Here is a 20562-nt window from a genome sequence, read left to right as displayed (position 1 = left end):
TGATGACGTAGTATAATGTTCTTATATAAATAAATTGTTAAAAACTTTAGTTTTATCATTTCTAATTAAATCTAATAACATAAACAAACTAATTATATTTAGTAAAATAATTAAATTAAAAATTTTAAAATTCAGATTATTATACAAAATAAATATTTACTAAAATAAATATATTATTATACAAAATTCAGATTTTAAAACATATATTCACCCAAAAAATATCTTAAATAATTTAAATAATATAACAAAAATACTTAAATTTAATAATATCATTTTCTTAATAACAAAATTAAATTATAAAATAATATTACATAAATTAATTTAATAAATAAATAATTTTAAAATCAATTAAAAATAATTTTATATAATATAATATTTAATTTTAATAATATATAAACTTAGTTATAAAAAAAAAGGAAGAAGGAAAGTCGGGGTGCCGGAACTCGACTTCCGTGAAAAGCTTGAAACAGGTGTAGTTTGGAAAAATATTCCCAAACTAGTGTATATCAAACATATTTTGGAGAAAGAGGGTGTAGTACGTTAAAAAAAACCTCAATGCAATGTTTATATTGTTGGTGTGTCCAAATATCAATGCCCTAATCTTTATCTTTGGATTGTTTTTGTTTGACCTCTCACTTGGGTCATGTCAATAGTCTTAAAAGCATCACTCACGTTGCACTTGGCACAGATCAACTTAAAATGTCAACCAAATGAAGTAAGATGATGAAGACGATCTAATGCCATTAAGTAAAAGTCTGATACTAACCACCATGATTTTTGGTTGTTAAAGAGTATGAAAACCCTTTACACAGCTAGTGTATAGAAATCAAACTCTTTCTTCAAATGGTATGAAAAGTGAATACAAAAATTGTACCTAAAAAAAGATTGAACCTCACAGCTTAAGATGATCTTACAAAACATTTACCCCACAATACTTGGTCTAAGTGGCAGAGGTGCTTTCGTACATGGTATGCGTGGATACAGTAGAGGAATGCAGCTAATGTGACTGCTAGAAGATATTGAAGTCAACTTCCAGAAGTCCTGAATCGACAAATAACAAGAAACATGTTTAACACAATTGCAATTCTGTCAAGCATTAGATTCAATGCAATAACTATCTTTTGACAGTAGATGAAATATTTTCATCAATTATAAACTATTAAGGTACTTTTATGAAATAAACTATAGACCAACGTTATTGGTGGTGCAAATAATATGGCACTGTTGTCTGGAGATATGAATTTTGTTTGGAAGATGGAAAAGTGCTACTACATCAATGCATGAATTGAGAAGGAAAATTTTATTGCTTTTAAAGTAAAAGTACTTTTGAGCTCTCCCAACTTTAATCGGAACATGTACTTAGACCTAGACATGCATTTACTTATGGAACAATGATCAATTATTAAAAAAAAATTCACACAGGATTGAATGTTGTAGGGGGACTCTCAAAATGTGAAATTCTGTGTTTTGGGTTGGACATAAATCCATATATTTTTAAAACTCACCCGTGGATCAGATATTATGATTCCCATTACATAGGCCAATAAACCCATCAAAGACTGAAGCGAACTTTGAACGCCTCCAACAATCAAACGATCGGATTCAGAAACAAGATCCTATTTGAAAAATTGAAAAGAAAAATCAGGCCAAGATGATTGAAAAGAAAAGAACTCTAGTGATTCATCAAAGACATTAAAAGCTAGACATCAAACAAATTAAATAACTTCAGATAATTAAGGTTATTTCTTGCCTGCATTTGTTGAAGCACAGACAAATGAAACATCCACAATCCAAGCCGAGAAATGGCTACACTTCCCATCAGAATATATGATGATAGAAAGCCACTTTGGATCCATATTGCAGCCACACATGGAAGGAGGCAACTCCACTGCATGAACAACATACATCAACAAGGACAACAAAGATTATATATATGCTAAATATTATCAGAAACATGTCTTGCATACTTGTTCAGAAAAGAAGGAAAATAAAACTTGATTATAGCTCATAACATGTCATTCATACCTGAGACCATATAGACCAAAGTCCAGTTCTAATGGTCGATATATGAGACTGTAGCACAGGATATACAGCTGTTGCAGCTATTCCAATCACAACACTTATTCCTCTTGCTATTCCAATAACATATGCAGGTATTCCTTCCCATTTTAAGGTAGCTGTCATCAAAGTTCCAAAGCTGAGGCAAGTAATTGGAATTTCATCAGTGACTCTTCATACCCAACTGACAACAAAGAACTACAAGGCATGTTTCTTAAGGTGTGTTTAGAATGAAATTTTATGAGTGACTTTGTCCAACGACTGCAATATAATCGACAGTCGACAGACATTGGTAACTTGGACTTTATTTTATCATTAATAAAACAGCAATTTCGCAAAACATGGATGCACAGCAGCAACAAATGCTCAGGTTGATGAATCTTAGAAAGCATGAATACAATAATAAGTAGCACAGATATGATAGAAGTTAAAAATTGTAGAGCATGATATCATTATAAAACCACATACAAAGTGAATACAGAATTAACATTTTCACATAAAAAAATTATAAAATGTAGTTAGGACTGAGGAGTTTTTGAAATGTCTATGAAGTACTTGATAAAGAATTAAAGATACATCTACTATTTTGAAATGTTTTTACTTCCTTGGTTGAGTTTGAATTTTAAAGAAGACAAATAAAAATAAAAAGATAAGCTGGTCCTAGAGTACGGCCTCATGGATGAAAATTTTCTCTAGTTAATATGATAACTAATTGCAAAAGGAGAGCATGGTCTTATGGATGAAAAAATTGACCAAGTTTGGATAAACAATACTTGGGGCTCACCTTCACACAAGACAACTTATCAACCCATCTTCCAATTATGGAGCCAAACACTGCAATGGAGGCAGATTCAACTGCACCATATATTGCTGCATACAGCAATGATTCTGACCAAATATTGATCATGTATAAACCAACAGAGAATTCCCACATTCTGCAAACAAAGATCCTCAATGAATTTAATTTAAAAAAAATAAAAATCAAAGCAGCAAAAAAGTGCAACACATTCACTGATGCACCAACGATTTTGAATATCACAAGCCAAATAAATCACATCTATCAAGGGGTCTAATTGAGTTAAACAGGATCCAAGAATCATTGTAAATACCTTTTTATGTCTTCAATTTCCACCAATAAAAAAAAATCACATCTAATGTGGTGTATATTTCATGTCACACTCATAATTTTCTCATGTCATAGTCATTTTAACTCACAATAATGTATAAATTAATCCATTATCTCCTATTTTTGTGACATGAAATCAAAAGTTTAAACCAACGTTGGGAAGTAAAAGAGGAACCTGGCACCTCATCTTGCTAAGAAGTGGCCAATGTACAAATAAGTGATTAGTTCAGATGGCTTTTCTTGTTGTCCGGTGAACGGAGACTCCTTCAATTTCACGTTTTCTTCCATTTCAGATTCTTAACCCTCACTCAGTCCTTTTGACCATTTCCTTTACGATTGCTATCTTAATATGCTACGTGAAAATTGCAATTTCTCTCATCAATAATACTGCAACATCAAAAGTCTCGTGTATTAAATGAGGTTACATGAATTACACAATTGATGTTATTCGATTCGGTTTAAAGCTAATTAAATTAAGAATAAGATTTAAATAAATTTTTAAATTCCTAAAAATATGCAATTTTTATTTATTTATATTTAATCCTTAAAAGTGATATCTTTCAGAATCAAGAAAATTCTGATACAAACAGTCTTACTCAAAGTCAAAGCTATATAATAACAGTTTCTGAATCGCAGCTGGAATCTCAGCTAAAATGTGGCGAGTAACGAGTCTACGTGTTGTTGTGTACTGTAGCCACGTGAAAAATGCCAACACGTAACATAATATCAAGCAAAAAGAATTTAATGAATAAATTTTGAATGTAAACATTGATTTATTAAACAACTGTGTCATATCTAATCTCTTTTATTCTTTTATTTTTTTCTTACTATAGCCGTGTCATATCTAATCTATCTAGTGGATTGAGTGAGCATTAGTTTTTTTTTTTGGGTGAATAACATTAGTTTATTTTTAAAAAAAAAATAATAAACAGAGAATGAATGAAGTCAAATTTTATGAAAAAAAAATATATTTAAAAGTTAAGTGAGTTATAAAATTGACTTGATGATTAAAAGAATGAGAAAAAAGATTAGTTTTAAAATTTCTTTCACTAACAACAGCTAATAAATTAATAACTAATTATTCTTTTAAAAAAAGTTAAGAGACATTATACTCACGTTAAACATGCAAATTGAATGGTTTCGCATGCCTCAATGTGTTAGTTACTTATTAATGCGTTAAATTGTTCATCTTTAGTGAAGCTTCCGCGGATGATTTTGTCTAGAGTAAAATCTTCATTTTATTTATCATGTCGTGGGGATCGAGGGAAAAACGCTCAGAAACTAATGCCCACTACCACTAGGAAATGAAGTACATGCTTTATCAGCATTAATATATTGTTGGTGTTCATTACAAAAAACTAAATAATAAAAGGGAAATTAATTTTAATCATATCTCAACCAAAAGAGAATCAAATAGGAATTTAGGAGATAATATAATAAAGGTGTTTTAGGTCAAATGCTTTAGATTTCTATAAAATAATTTTTTATATATTCTTAAATAAAAGATATTTCTGAAATATTAAATAAATCTGAATCCAATATAATATTTATTTAAAAAATGTTTTATGTTGATTATTTTATTTACTTTTAAGATTTCTAACTCGTCGCAACTCATAAATCCTAATAATAAAATTAAGACTAAAATATAATTTTCGTCTTTTTATTTTTCTAAATCTTTAATTTTAGTCTTTTAATTTTTAATTGAGATATTTTATCTCCTATTTTTAAAAGATTTACGGTTTTAATTTTCTTGATCAATTCCAGCTGACTTGTTAACAGTGTATTTCTTTAGCTTTTTTTAATAAATTAAGCTTGTTAACAGTTAAATAATTTTTAAATTTTTTTGTCATGCACATAATAAACAAACATATGTCACTTGATCAACATTTACATAATAAATAGATCAAGTTTGAAATTGATTACAAAGATTAAAATTGTTGATTTTTTAAAAGTGAGAGACAAATTGTTTCAAATGAATGAAGGACTAAAATTATAATTTTTTTAAAAATAAAAAATAAAATATTTCAATTAAAATATGAAGGACTAAAAATACAGATTTTAAAAAATAAGGGAACAAAAATTATATTTTAACCTAAAATTTATAAAAGTCATATCAATCTTAACAAATTATACTTGTACTTTTCCTTTTATGTCAGTTTTTTTTTTTAGTTATCGAGAAAATGAATCAACTAATAACTGATACGAGATGTTTGAGATTTTTCTGACTTATAAGAAGTTTCAAATTCAAGCCGGTAAACACGTAATTGTATTGTGTTAAATACTTGAACATATAATTTTGTCACTTATAATGATATTCCAGTAGAATTATTTGGTGTAAAAGATACATGTGATTTGTAGTAAGTAAGAAGAGAAGATTTTCAATACATCTAGGTGTAATAACTAATAACTTGTGCCCCAAGGGATGGAGGAGGAGAGGGGGCACTGTTGTGGGCGGCCAGGGATGACAAGCTATAGAAGAGATGGAGAAGCCGCTCACTCTTGTGGCGGCCGTGGACAGCGCGATGCGGCAGCAACCAATGGAGTACGGTGGTTTGCAGCAAGGGGAGAGAGTAAAAGACTGATGAGGAAAGAATGAGAAGAAGAAGAAAAAAGAGCTACAGCGCCATGCTTGATGCTTGTGTGCCTTTTGGTCACTTAATTTCTATTCAAGACTCTGATGTATATGTTCTATACATTTATGTGCTCAATGTGTTGCTGTCAAGAATGGTTTAGTGCCAGTCAGAATAGAGGCATTTATAACATAACATCACAATGAGAGAGAACAAACAATGAAAAAGAATTCTTACAAGATTTTTTCAACTGACCTCTTATTCCACCTTCAATGATTGTCACTCTTTTGATTTGTTCTTTCTGATTTGATCTTTTTAATGCAATCTTTTTTTTCCCACGTCCTGAATCCAATTTTGTGTGGTATTTAACTATTTACATGCCAATAATTTGTCTGCAACACCCAGTGTCCGGTAAATTGGCTGATGGAATAGCAAAAGTTGTTAACACAAATGATTCAATACTGAAGTTCCTTAATTAAAATTTTGGATTTGATCTTCAACTTGAGCATTTAGTCATAACTAGATGTATCACATTACTCTAAAAATGGGCTGATTTGGTGGGAGAAAATTAGTTGAGCCTAAAATAAAAATCCATATACCTCTTTGTTAAAAATAGTGGTTTTTGGCTTTTTTCTAGCCTGTCAGAATTGCCGTTGATGATGTGGTGCAATAGAGAGTTACCACTGTTGATGTAGAAATTAATTTATTGATAAAGAACCAAAACTTAGCTAGCTCTCGATTGCTCACCATTCATTAAGGTATCCAACCACATCATTCTACTACTTTTTAATAGAATTAGAACAGTTCACTCGTGCTTTTGAACGGTCATTCCATAGGTGAAAAAATGACCCAATTTTATAGAAAATAAAGATGTACATAGAGAAAGAGTGTAAGGTGGAGAAATCTGACACAAAATGTTGATATATGTCCAACCTATGGATAGCTTTAATATAACTAGACAAGATATGATGATTGATGACATCTCCATACTTTTAATTATACTTAAGTTACTTCTTTCAGAGTGGTTACCTTTTGAAACGATTGTGACAACAATATATTTTTGTGCATGAATCAGTTTAGCTGTATTGTTTCACGACAAGTATGTTTATTTATTAATTCCTTAATTGTTAGGGGATCGCTTGCAATTCAATGTGATTGGATTACCGCTAGGGAAGTTTTCTATTAACATTGGCAGAAAATAGTTTGTTATTTACTGGTCGGCATGTGGTAATACATATGCATTTTACATCATCATAGTTGAGTTTAACGTAAGAGGTTAATCTTTTAATGATCTATGGTTCGAATCCTAAAAATGGTGCTCATATTTAGTACGTGATGCAGAACTTGGTCCAAGTATGGCCTACAAGGCTACCTAAGAAGGCAAGTCAAAGTTCTATAGTTTTGAAAATGCTTCCTAGAACTCAACTCATAGACTTCCATAAATACCTCAGTTTCAACATGATAGGTACATAATCATTTCAATTTTTACCTTTTGACACTACCTTTCTGCTGACTTGAAGAGCTGAGTCCTTGCAGTTGACACTACCTGCCATTTTTCTAAGCATATATCAAAGGAAGCATTTGATTGTAGCATTGTTCATAATAGATCCAAGAGCCACTATGTCAATTATGTCGCACTTGAGATGAGATTCGCTTAAAAAAGGAAGCAACTGAAGTAATTGAGATGATGGCAATGACAATGATCTTATTCCATTAAGTGCAAATATGTTAAAGACATTAGTTACCAACAGAGAAGTCTGTTTCTTTAGATTTAAAACCTTCAATTATGTGATAAAATCTTGTGTCTCATTTATGTTCATATCTTCCAACGGTACAAAACTTTTTCCAAGCAGATAGACCCTCGCATGTTGCTACTTAAGATGCTCCTAGAAAACATTTGCTCCACATAACACGATCGAAGTGAAAGATGTGTTTTCGCACACGGTATACATGGATGCAGTAGAGGAATGCAGCTAATGTGACTGCTAGAAATGATAACAAAGTCAACTTCCAGAAGTCCTGAACAGCAAAAAGATAAAAAGAAATATTATCAACACAATTGTGTATATTTTGTTTTAGCATCAGATTCAAAGTAAGAGCCATCTTTTGACGACAACAACAACGAAAACCTTATCTCACTAGGTGAAGTTTGCTGCATGGATCCCACAATGCTATTTTGTTGGGTCAAAGACCAAATCTTCAAATGTACTATTCAGAGGTTGGCTACAATAGCCATCTTTTGACAATAGATGGATTTTTTTTCATTAAGTATACACCATGGATGTACTATAAAGAAATAAATTATAGCCAAAGTAATATATTCTGAACAGTTTTTGTAATATTGGGGGAGATAATGTTGCTGGAAGCTGGGAAATGATAGAAATGTGCTACTACTTGGCATGAATTTTCAACCAAAAGCATTGATGTGAATGAACTTGACATCTGTCTGTTGTTTTAGCCTTGCCGTAGCTAAGCATGCATTTATCTATGGATCAGTGAGCGATTATTAAATAATTCACTGACGATTGAATGTTGTAAGGGGGAAACTCAGGAGAGAAGAGATCATGTGTGTTGGGTTGTGGTTTCTCCATCAGAAAAAGGAATGTATTCTTCTGCATTTTATGTGGTGCAAAGGAAACTTAAGAGTAGTCAAATGGAGATGCAACTGACAAATTTGTAGTCTAAAGGGTAAATTTTCAACTGTAATAATTAGATTTATTTTTAACAGCCAATGTTAGTTGTTAGTTTGTTAGTGGGAGGGATTCAAACCCACAACCTCTCTCTCCTCCCTCTCCTCCTATCTCTCTTCAACCACCAAGCCAACTTTATAACTCTAGTGGTAATAATTAGATTAACAAGGGATGCCTTTGTTAGGTCTAATTTGATGGCTGTGAAATTAGAGATTTCTCTCTCAGAAGTTGAAAACTGAAGTATTTATAAAAAACTAAAGGAAGACTTATAAGTAGCAGGAATTAAAAAGAAAAATACATATTTGGGTTGGATATGAATGTTATAGTTTTAAAACTCACCCCTGGATCAGATAATATGATTCCCATAACATAGGCCAATAAGTCCATCAATGACTGAAGTGAGTTCTGAACACCTCCAACAATCAAACGATCAGATTCAGGAACAAGATCCTATTTCAGAAAATAAAATAAAAGTCAGACCAAGATGATTATTAAGAAAGAGAACTTCAGTGATTGATCATAGACATCAAAATCTAGATTTTACATTTGTTAAAAGAATTATTTAGGAAAAAATAAAATAACTTCAGATAATAAGGGTTATATATTTCTTGCCTGCATTTGTTGAAGCACAGACAAATCAAACATCCACAATCCAAGCCGAGATATGGCTACACTTCCCATCAGAATATATGATGATAGAAAGCCATTTTGGATCCAAATTGCAGCTATACATGGAAGAAGGCAAGTCCACTACGTGCACAACATACATAAATAAGGACAACAACAAAGATTAGGATGATATGGGAATAAAGTGTAAAGAAACACTACCTATATGCTATAACAATAATACATCTGTTACAGTTTACAAAGAAAAATGAATATTTGAATAGCAATCATGTCATTTATACAGAAAACTTTAGATCAATTACTAATTTTATACCTGAGACCATATAGACCACAGTCCAGTTCTAATACTTGATATATGAGACTGTAGCAGAGGATATACAATTGTTGAAGCTATTCCAATCAGAGCGCTTATTCCTCTTGCTAATCCAATAACGTATGCAGGTATCCCTTCCCATTCTAAGGTGGCTGTCATCAAAGTTCCAAAGCTGAGACAAGTAATTGGAATTCATCAATTGACTCTTCATGCCCAATTGACAGCAAAAAAAGAAAAGAAAATGCAAGACATGTTTCTTAACGTGTGTTCAGAATAAAATTTTCTGAATGACTTTGTCCAACTACAATTTAATCCACTGACATTGCTAATTTTAATCCTTTTTTTTGGGTTTTGTTCGTGAATAAATCATTAGTTTCACAAAACTTGTATGTGCAAAGAATAGTACTGATTAATGAACCAGCTTCTAAAGATATAAAAATGAAAATTTCAAGGAATATCCTCTATAAATATGCCATGTCTTGGCCTTCTTATTTGTTCATGAATAGACTGAATATATTTTAAACATTAGTGGAAAAGGCTAATTCAGATTTCATCCAATATTTAGTTTCTATAGTTGTTTGTAAGTTTTAACCTGAGTACAGTAAAAAATAGCAAAGCCAGAGCTAGTCCAGGAAGGACAACTTCTTGCTGTAAATATACTCTCCATGCAGCAATATAAGGAATCTCTGAAATCTTCTCATAAAGTTTTTTACTGCATTTTCTATCTACCAATTCTGAGCTACCATCAGTAACAGGAAGCAATCTATCTCCCTCCAATGTTGGATTGCTCCTTTCTTGATCACTTTCTAAAAGTCTTGCCATTCTCCTCTGGCTACTTTGACCCAAAGCTGGAATCCCTTTATATACAGATGTGAAAAGCCAATACTCCACCCAAACAGACACAGTATTCCATAGTGCTAAAGTTATAGCAGATGCTTTCAGTGATACAAAGCTTATTATGAACCCAGTAACAACAGGAGCAAGAAGCTTGCAGGTTAGATCAATGCGTCTCGTTACTGAATTCATCTTTGTAAGAAATTCTGGGGGTTGACCTTCAGATATAACTAACAACCTGTATAATAGAAACTAGAATTAAAACATATTTTTTACAAAATATTCTTCTATGATTAACTAAACTTTCAAATAATTCAGTTTCCTTTAAGACGTGATGTTATGAAATTTCAGCATAGATATTACATTCTGGAGCAAATAGAAGTAATAATCATAATTTGAAATACCATTTTTGCTTTTCTGTCCATAATTAAACTACTAGAAAACCAAGCTAAACTTAGTACAATTAACATTTATTGAAGTTATAAACCTTGAGTGATTTTAAAGACAACATGATGAAAGCACACCAATCAAATATAGATCTATTCTCATTAAAACCTCAAGAATATTACCACTCTCTTTCAATCAATATTGTACCAGCAAGAGTTGAAAGTACACCAATGCCACCACAGATATTGATTGTCAACACCATCAATATGAAAGCTGAGAAATTTGTCAACTTCAAAGATGAGTTGAGTAGTAAAGCAACTACAGTGGCCCCAGCAACAACAAAAGAGAGATTCTGTGTCACCAACCACAACTGCAAAACCTGCCATAAAAGAAAGCAGACACAGTTACTTCTGGAAAGACACCTTGAACTTTGTAATCAAGGAATTATGAATCTCTTAGAGTTCAAGCGTAAAGATGAAGTTCCACATTGGATAGACATGGACAAGTTGAGTAACATATAAGTGAGAAAGACACACAAACTTAATGCCTTATGATTTTAGGTTGAAGTGTGATATCAAGTTCACTTGTGTGACTTAGTCGTGATTCATTGGTGAAAATTTTTCTGGAGTTTTATTCCCCTTATTTCATTGTCACTGTTTGAGGAACTTTTTACTTCAGTTAAAATATGAAAGATCTATTTTGACCTACACTGGTGTAAGCTGATTGAGTCAAGAAATATTTCTGTATTATCCTATTATCTTATATAAAATTTACTGTGTTGTTCCCAAGTGAGAGATAATATGATAACTAATAGCAAAAGGATTGCATAGCTTTAGAGGTCATAAAATTGAAGTACTAGTAGTCCTTGCATAAAAAAACTGATATAGTAATAATAATTGAGGCTCACCTTCACATAACACAACTTGTCAACCCATCTTCCAATTATGGAACCAAACAGTGCAATGGAGGCAGATTCTACAGCACCATATATTGCTGCATACAGCAATGAGTCTGGCCAAATGTTGATCATATATAAACCAACAGAGAATTCCCACATCCTGCAAACAAAAATGTTAAGTGAATTTAACTAGTAAAAAAACAAACCAAATCGAACAAGATAGTGCACCATTCACTGATAGAACAGTAATTTTGAAAATCTCAATTCTCAAGCTAAGACAATTTGAACCTAAGTCCGAATTCCAAACCACCTTTCCGTGCAAGTATATCATTCATATCTAAGGTGAACTATTTTTCTGCTTGGTATAGTTCAGTGTAATAATTGATTGATACATTTTAAGGGGTCATAGACTTATAGTAACATATTGAGAGATTTTATATTCCACTCATAAATTTCTGATTTCATAGGACAAGCAATCATTTTAACTCATCTGTTTTGGTAATATGGCATAAACCCTTTATCCTATTCAAGGAGACTTTTAAAAATTATAAAAGAAAGGGTAAAGCTTTTTAAAATTTTGTAAAAATGAAATCAATTAAGAACCAGAACCAATAGTGATTAGTGACATATCAATAATATTTACGAGTTTAAATAATTAAATCAATGGTGATAAGTGAGAAGTGAAAGAAGAACCTGGCACCCCATCTAGCTAAGAAGTGACCAATATACAAATGATTGATTAAAGAAGATGGGGTTTCTTGATGTTGGGCAAGAAGAGGCTCTCTCCTCAATATGAAGGTTTCTTCCATATCAGATTCTTCCCCTCACTCACTCCTTTTGACCATTAATTAGTTTTACAAAGATTATCTAAAGCAAGCAACATGCAGTTTCTGTCCTTTGTCCATATATACGATGATAAGTCAATGATACAAACAAATTAAACAAATAAAATAATAATAATTGGAGGCCGAAACAGACAGTTTTCCTCTTATCAAAGCTATAGAATAATATACTTTCGTTGAATAGCACCTGGAATCTAAGTTGTGTTACCTAACCAAGTTATAACTGAGTAATGCTAACAAGAAATGCACAAAAGATCATGGATCGTTCCACAAACATCACGTCGCGGTACAATTTTTAAATGAAAATCTATTGAATATCAATAGTTCATGATTTGTTGTTTGTACATTTTTTTTATATATAAGATGAGCCTAGAAAGTTTACCGGCAACAAGGATATGAATTTAATTAATTTTAATATGGATATAATAGATTTTTTTATCTTATTAATCCATCAAAATTAATCCTAATTTTTTAAAATAATTATTATAAAAGTGAACAATCTTATTATCAATAAAAATGAAAATTAAAATGAGACAATAATGTAAATATATTTAATTATTAAATATTTCAAAATTCATAGAATTCTTACACAAGTATCACCCAGTTAATAAAGTTTTTACATGGATATCCTAAAAAAAGTCTCTACATTGATAATAAAATTTAGAAAAATATATATCAATGAACACTCATGTCCTCTTTAACACCTAAAAAGAGAGGGAAAAAAAGAAATATAAGCATAATAAATATTATAATGTGATAGAAAGACAAAAGAATGAGTGTTATTGATTGTGTTTATTAAATAGTGATATTTATATATCACTACTATAAATTTAAAAAATACAGAGAAAAAGAGAGAGAAATGGCCGGTATCATATTTACTATGAGATGCAATTCATGATAATTAATTATTATTTGTGAGAATATACTTGTTGAAGATGCTTTTGGCTTGCTTGCATTCAATACACTCTTTGCACACCTCTGTGGGACTAAGACCTGAAGTAGTCCTTCAACCATTTTGTGTCAGGTAAGAAGATATAGGTCCTTGAAGTTGAGATGACCAAATCTATGATGCCATAACCACTCCATCTTGTTTTCTGAGGTTGCAAGACACTTATGTTTCAGAATATTCATCCCAATCCTAAAGGTCTTGTTTTGAGACAAGTCTGCCTTAATCACAAGTTTTTGGACTTTATCAAACACTTTGAGACAATTGTCATTCATCCTCATAACAAACCCCTTTTCAAGTAGTTGGCCTAGGCTTAACAGATTAGTCTTCATGCCAGGTACAAACAACACCTCCTCAATGACAGTGTCTTTTTCATTCTTCTTCTGAATGCTACTTTTTCAATACCTTCAGCAATCAATGTACTATCATCTGCAAAGCAAACTCAGCTCTTGGATGATTTATTTAGATTGATGAACCAATCCCTCTTCCTTGTCATATGAGTGGAGCAACCAGAATCTAAGTACCATGAGAAGTCGCTTGATGATTCACTGCTAATGGTAGCCATAAGCAATACAAGTTCAGAATCTGAGCCTTCATCTTGAGCCAAATTTGCATGATTATTGAGTTTGTTCTTGGCACCTTCTCCATGCCAAAATTCTTTTGCATAATGACCAAGTTTTTGACAGTTGTAGCATTTCACCTTTCTTTTGTCGAGCTTCCACTCCTTGTTGTTGTTGTAGTTTGATTTCTGAGAAGTTTGGCATGTTGTTTTTCCTTTGGAGGATTCACTACCTTCAACTATCACTTGTTCCTGGTTCTTTGTGGCGGTGTTTGACTTGTTTCCCTTCCATGGTTCTTTCCCTTTGTAATTGGAATGTACATGAAGTACTTGTTCTTGATGGGATCTTCACTTATTGATTGTCATCTCATGTGCCTCAAGAGAATGTTGTAATTCTTCAATCTGCATCGTGTCTAAGTCTTTTGACTTCTCAAATGCAACAACTACATGATCAAACCGTGGTGCAAAGTTCTCAATATTTTTTCTACCACTTGTTGATATGAGATTATCTCCTTGCAAGCCCTCATTTCATTGACCATTTCTTGAATTCTATCAAAGTAATTTGCTATGGATTCTTTGTCCTCCCACAATGAGAAGTTGATATTGTCTTCTCAATGTTTGTAGCTTAATCTTCTTATTCTCCTTTCCATCTCCATATGTTTTCTCTAGAATATCCCATGCTTCCTTTGATGTGGAGGCTTTGGAGATTTTATTGAATATCTTTGAATTCACACATTGGTAAATGAGAAAATGTGCCTTGCTATCAAGTTTCCACTACTGTTTGAAGGTCAATTTTTTGCTTCTCAGTGGCATTCTTGTTTAGTTTTGTAAAACCAATTGTCACTACTTATGCCACATCTTGGCAGCCAAAAATCGCCAACATTTTGATTCACCAATTATCAAATAACTAGCCATCAAAGTCTCTGTAAAACCAACTGTCACCACCTTCTTTCTTCAATCACAATGCGAGTACACGATTGGTTCTTCGTTAGTTATTCTTCTAACCAAGAACTCTCACTCAACCACCACACCTCACGAAAAAATGGTGCAGAAGAAGACTCAATACACAAAACTTGCAAGAAAACAGAAAGAATCTCACAGGAAGAAGACACACTTCATTGAAAACAATCAAGACTCTCTAACTAACATTCCTCACAGGTGTAGGATCTCACAACTCTTGATACCATGTTAAACTCACTCAAATGCATCAAAAAAATAAAACACACAATTAAATGAATGAAAACTGTATCGATAGAAAACTTCAGAATACACTACATACAATATTATGAAACTTGCTTATGCAGCAGGTAACAAACATTGGTTGGAAGTAACTAACTCAACTAACTCCCTGAATAGGTAACTAACTAAAGATTTGTTATTTAACTAACTTTGAATCTTTGAATTATTATGATAGAACTGGAATAGAAATAGAGGAAGAGAATGTATATTATTATTATTTTGCTGCCTTCAACACCCAAGACAGAATACAGATGAGTTTCGAGGTCTCACCACCCTCCTCTTCCTAATCCCTCATTCTAACTTCCCTATAATTGACTCTTTATAGTTTCTTAACTAACTAATAGTTTATCCTAGTTATCCTAACTAACTGACAACTAACATACACCTTTCCCCATCTATCAATACCCCCCTTTCAAGATAGACCTTGTCCTCAAGGTCAAGTGTAGGAAAACAACCAGCATTTCATAAGCAAGGGTCTCTTTCATCCTCTCCTTCCATAATCATCAATCTAAACTAATTATTCTTACACACATGAGCAAGATTATACTTTTCTTCATAGGTGAAACATTATTCTTTCCTCATCTACCTTACTATTTGTTGGTTGTCATTCTCTTACAAATCTCTGACCCAAATAACTGGGTTTCTAAAAATTATACCCCTTAGTATTACTCACGGGTAATTTTCCTAAGACCTAATTCTTATCTTCTACCTTACAAGCCTTGACCATAGATTCCATCAAGTTTTTTGGTTCATAGAGCCTTACCTTAGTGTTGATCTCTTCTTTTAGCCCTTTAAGAAACACCTTCACCAGAAACGGTTCCTCCAACCCCTTCACCATTCCGACATGCTTCTCGAATTGGCCTATGAATTCTTGCACTGCTTTTTCCTGTTCTAGTGCCAACAATGCCTGAAAAGGATTCCCTAGGTTAGAAGCTTGAAACCTTTGGGAGATTGCGATCTTGAACCCTTCCCAAGAATGGTTTGGGTTCCAAGATTCCCACCATTGGAACCACCCTAAAGCTTCTTCATCCATGGCAACCATCATTGGTTCAAGCTTATCTTCTTCTCTTACAACTTACAACCGAAAATACTTTTTTATCTTCGTTAACCAACCCATCGGATCTTCTCCCTCAAATATTGACATTTCAAGAGTTCTCCACTGATTGCTGCTAGACATGGCAAGAAAACCCGTACTCGTGGGTACCCGTCTGAATCCGTCCCGACTTTGACGGGTAATACCTGAGTTGACCGGATATGGGTTCAGGTTCGAGTTTTCTCCGATAAGCAAAAGTTGGATACGACTACGGGTATGAGTATGGGATTACTACATCCGCCCGACCCCGAACCCGGATCCGTTCTAGAATTTTTGCATAATTTAATCAAAAAGCCTAGAATTTTTATTACTAGTTAATTTTATTTTAGAATTTTTACATAATTTAATATTATTTTCTTAACAATTTTTGTAGACATATGCATTATAATAAATTTATTGGTATATAAGTAGTTAAAAATAAATGTTTAACAATCAAATTATTTTTTCTAAAATCAAATTTTTAATATTTTCTTTACAAAAAAATTATTCTTCTAATTTGAATCGGGTACGGGACGGGTCGGGAATACCCGATACCCAATAGGTACAGGGATGGGATAATAAATTTTAACCCGTCGGATATTGGGTACGGGTATGGGGATATGTTGGAGAGTCGGGGTCGAAAATTGGGGAGACAATACCCGTCCCCGCCTCGCCCCATTGCCATGTCTAATTTCTGCCCTACACAGTGTTCCCCTTATTCCCTCTTATCAAATTGTCCACGTGAGCGTTCAATTCGGGAGGCTTTCTCTCCCATGGTGTTGCTAATCGCGGCATAATCCCTTCTATCAAACTTAGTCGTGCCTCCATCTCTTCGCGATTCTCCTCTATCGCCTTCTCCATGGCTTCCATGTGTGTCTCCATTCTCGTGTTCACCTTTGTAACCATTAACTGTTCCCACGCTCCTAGATCGAAGCTCTAATACCAGTTGATAGAACTGGACCAGAAACAGAGGAAGAGAATGTGCATTATTATTATTTTGTTACCTCCAACACCCAAGATAGAATACAAATGAGTTTCAATGTCTCACCATCCTCCATTTCCTAATTCCCCATTCTAACTTTCCTCTAATTGATTATTTGTAGTTTCTTAAGTAACAATTAGTTATCCTAACTATCTAACTAATTGACTACTAACATACACATTTTCTCATCTATCATATCCCTAACATGACTAATAAAGAGGCGTGTTACATTTAGTTAAAGAAAAAAAAAGAAACGTGCTAAGCTTTCTAATCCTCCCAACGCCACTCGTACATTTTTTAGGTGAGACAGAAAGTGAGAACGATTCAAACTCATCCTAAACATTGGAGTGCTTTATATAAATGTTGACGCTAGCTTCCTTAAACTAACATAATATTGTTTGCATTGTATAGTGTCCATGTCAACTAATTATTTAATGGCAACAGAGCGAGTGCTTCACATGAAGGATGGCTTGAGAGAAACAAGCTATGCAAAAAACTCCTTACTTCAGGTATAATGTCTTTTTGTCTTAATTTTATTAAAAAAAATATCATGTCTTTTTTTCTTACAACCTAAATGAGAGGGATTTCTTTTATAGCGAATTCGCTAAACAAGATTTTGCTGCAAACCTTTTGATGTTGTTGGAAAAATGCTCTCATAATTGAAAAAAATATTAATACTTGATTAATGCAGTTGAATTTTCTTTAATATTTTTATTATTTTTCAAAATTCATCTAATAATATTTTTTTTAATTATCATTCTATTGTTAGTAAGATTCGTGATCTTACTCAACATAATTGGTACTTGCGTTTTCGGCATATATATCGAGAAGAAACCAAGGTGCCCCTTTGCGTCTTGTTAATTAGTTGAGGGGATGTTGTAGGTACTACTTAACTATTATAAATTAGAATGCCCCAATTCAGAGAATGTGATTATCAGTACTCTCCCAACTTTCTAAATTAAGTATATTCTTAATATTATTTTTATTTTCTTTATTTTAAATGTGCATTTTACATATTATTCATCTAACTAGTGAAAAATTTGTTTCAGCCATCTCAAAAATTTATAAGTTTTTGAAAGTTGATTATCTAATTAATTAAATTATAAATATATGATAAAATTATCTATTAAATTATTTAATAACTGTAAAATGACATAAAAAAAGTTAAAAAAAAAAGAATTATAGCATTATGAAGATAAAAATGTGGAGAAAACTAGTAGGAAGTTAATTATAAGCTCAACTAATTTCATTTTCATTTTCATTTTATTCCTATATTCAACATTATACAATACTGACCCAAATTAAATTCCATGCAGAGAAAAGTGGCAATGAAAGTGAAAATCATACTTGAAGAGAATGTGAAGCGGATGATGTCCAACATAAATATTGAAAGCTGCTGTAAGATAGCAGATTTAGGTTGTTCTTCAGGACCCAATGCACTGATAACTATGTCAAATATCTTGAACATCATGTATAATGCTAGCCTGAGCTTAAACAAGCGTGTGCCACGTGTATTCCAAATTTACCTCAATGATCTATTCGGAAATGATTTCAATTCCATCATCAAATTAATTCCAGACTTCTACCAAAGTATACATCAAGAAAAAAGAGGCAATTTTGGAACATGCTTTATTCATGCAACACCGGGGAGCTTTTATGGGAGGCTTTTTCCTGATAATTACATCCACTTCTTTCATTCTTCTTACAGTCTCCATTGGCTATCTCAGGTTAGTTAAATCATTATATGATACATAGTTATTTCATTTGAAATCTTAACCATACATGTACACAAAAAGTGCTATCTCTCAAGCATTTAAGAACAGATATATGTGGCTTTACAAACACTAAGTTAATTGCTTTGATTCAACCTAGCTTCCTATGTTATCAGGCACCAAAAACTTCGAGCAACATAGCTATACCACTCAACAAGGGAAATGTTTATATAACAAGTACAAGCTCTTCTTCAGTCTATGAAGCATACTTCAAGCAATTTGAAAAGGATTTCAAACTTTTTCTAAAGTCACGCTCGGAGGAACTAAGATCGGGTGGTATTATGGTACTTACTTTCATTGGCAGAGATAAAACTCGAAAAATTAATAATCCTGCAGAGGTAATTGGTATGGTACTCAACGGTATGGTCCAAGAGGTAAGCAATTAATGAGGGTTGATGAAGTTAAGCCAAAAAATGCACTAACACTTCAATTTAAAATAGTATTAATTTTAATGTGTATTGGACACGTATCCAAGCCAAGGACTTCACAAACCACACTAACTGTACTTTATAATTATTTTCCTTTTATTTTCATATCATACATATTAGAATTCCACAATAACTAGATAAATTATAGTAACATTTTATTATATCTAAAATGATTTGTGTTGAGTTTTAAAACTCTGATTTCTCAATTTGATTTAAGACTAGAATTTTATTATAATAACTTATATGTTGGTTTATAGCTGTGGTATTTTAATCCATAGGAATTGACACAAAGTTGAAATATCCTGCTTCATTTACACATGACAAAATAACTTATTTAGTAGAAAAACTCATATTTGATATTTTTTAGTGTATACAAAATTTTCTTGTACTAGCGATAATCATGTATTACAAAAAGTAATTATGTGACTCAAAATAAAAAATAACTGTCATATTTTAATTTTTTTTAATTATTATTTATGCATATTGTGTTGTATTGGATATTGTTCCTGACTTCTTGAGGTATATATTTATGTTTTCAAAAACCAGCAATATAAGAGACTCTAGACAGCAATGGGAAAATAAAGTTGCATTGTTTTATTTGATTGAATAAAGATTTGTTATGATTGGTAGGGTCTGGTTGAAGAGGAAAAATTGGACTTCTTTGATTTACCTATATATGGTCCTTCAGCAGAAGAAGTTGGACAAGTGATTGAAAGAGAAGGATCTTTTACCCTTCAAACATTAAAAACTATCAAAATAGGTTGGGACGCAAACCTTGAAGAGGAAGTTGATGATGGTATTCTTGACAGCAAAATAAGAGGGGAGTTTATAGCTAAGTCTATCAGAGCTGTTTTGGAACCTATCTTGTCAGCTGAGTTTAGCGAAGATATCATGGATGAGTTGTTCTCAAGATACGCAAATCTGGTTGCCCAACTCATTGAGGTGGAGACGTTGGAGTATACTAATGTAGTAGTCACCTTGACCAAACATTCTTGAAGATATATATATATATATATATATATATATATATATATATATATATATATATATATATATATATATATTTGTTCAGTTAAGCATGACCAAAGTTTATGAATAAGTTATTTATTTTGCATTCTTACATATGATATTTCAATTCACAATATCAAGTTCAGTTCTCTTTTAAGAAGGTGAAAAATTCATTTTGTTTATCTTTTTTAACATGCGATGTGATTTGAAT

The 20562-nt window shown here is 32.2% G+C and overlaps 3 protein-coding genes across 3 annotated transcripts; 1 reads left to right on the top strand and 2 right to left on the bottom strand.

The window, feature by feature from the left end:
* Window positions 1-7403: 7403 nt before the first annotated feature.
* LOC114406021 (solute carrier family 40 member 2-like) lies at window positions 7404-12385 on the bottom strand. The gene is made up of 8 exons (XM_028368561.1): window positions 12197-12385; window positions 11513-11663; window positions 10788-10984; window positions 9977-10456; window positions 9385-9556; window positions 9057-9194; window positions 8784-8894; window positions 7404-7773 (listed from the first exon to the last, which is right to left on the bottom strand). Exons 1-8 carry the CDS (start codon window positions 12310-12312, stop codon window positions 7630-7632), a joined length of 1509 nt encoding a protein of 502 aa, XP_028224362.1. The 5' UTR covers window positions 12313-12385; the 3' UTR covers window positions 7404-7629.
* Window positions 12386-13733: 1348 nt separating this feature from the next.
* LOC114404854 lies at window positions 13734-16131 on the bottom strand. The gene is made up of 2 exons (XM_028367602.1): window positions 15804-16131; window positions 13734-14152 (listed from the first exon to the last, which is right to left on the bottom strand). The coding sequence occupies exons 1-2, from the start codon at window positions 16129-16131 to the stop codon at window positions 13734-13736; spliced, it is 747 nt and encodes a 248-aa protein (XP_028223403.1).
* Window positions 16132-17556: 1425 nt separating this feature from the next.
* LOC114405388 (7-methylxanthosine synthase 1-like) lies at window positions 17557-20345 on the top strand. The gene is made up of 4 exons (XM_028367954.1): window positions 17557-17652; window positions 18460-18870; window positions 19032-19289; window positions 19974-20345. Exons 1-4 carry the CDS (start codon window positions 17560-17562, stop codon window positions 20337-20339), a joined length of 1128 nt encoding a protein of 375 aa, XP_028223755.1. The 5' UTR covers window positions 17557-17559; the 3' UTR covers window positions 20340-20345.
* The last annotated feature ends 217 nt before the right edge of the window (window positions 20346-20562 follow it).

The sequence above is a fragment of the Glycine soja genome, chromosome 3, assembly GCF_004193775.1.
Source record: "Glycine soja cultivar W05 chromosome 3, ASM419377v2, whole genome shotgun sequence".
In the NCBI taxonomy this organism is placed as follows: Eukaryota; Viridiplantae; Streptophyta; class Magnoliopsida; order Fabales; family Fabaceae; genus Glycine; species Glycine soja.
This window is presented reverse-complemented; position numbering and strand designations above follow the sequence as displayed.

Excerpts from the sequence above, each read along its gene's own strand:
- LOC114406021 (XM_028368561.1), bottom strand. The coding sequence starts at position 12,312 with ATGGAAGAAACCTTCATATTGAGGAGAGAGCCTCTTCTTGCCCAACAT. Across the intron at positions 10,985-11,512 it reads ACAAGTTGTGTTATGTGAAG|GTTTTGCAGTTGTGGTTGGT; the intron begins GTGAGCCTCAAT and ends CTTTTATGGCAG. Across the intron at positions 10,457-10,787 it reads ATATTGATTGAAAGAGAGTG|GTTGTTAGTTATATCTGAAG; the intron begins GTAATATTCTTG and ends TCTATTATACAG.
- LOC114404854 (XM_028367602.1), bottom strand. The coding sequence starts at position 16,131 with ATGGTTGCCATGGATGAAGAAGCTTTAGGGTGGTTCCAATGGTGGGAA. Across the intron at positions 14,153-15,803 it reads GGAATCTATGGTCAAGGCTT|GGAAAGAACCATGGAAGGGA; the intron begins GTAAGGTAGAAG and ends CCAATTACAAAG.
- LOC114405388 (XM_028367954.1), top strand. The coding sequence starts at position 17,560 with ATGTCAACTAATTATTTAATGGCAACAGAGCGAGTGCTTCACATGAAG. Across the intron at positions 17,653-18,459 it reads CAAAAAACTCCTTACTTCAG|AGAAAAGTGGCAATGAAAGT; the intron begins GTATAATGTCTT and ends AATTCCATGCAG. Across the intron at positions 19,290-19,973 it reads TCAACGGTATGGTCCAAGAG|GGTCTGGTTGAAGAGGAAAA; the intron begins GTAAGCAATTAA and ends TATGATTGGTAG.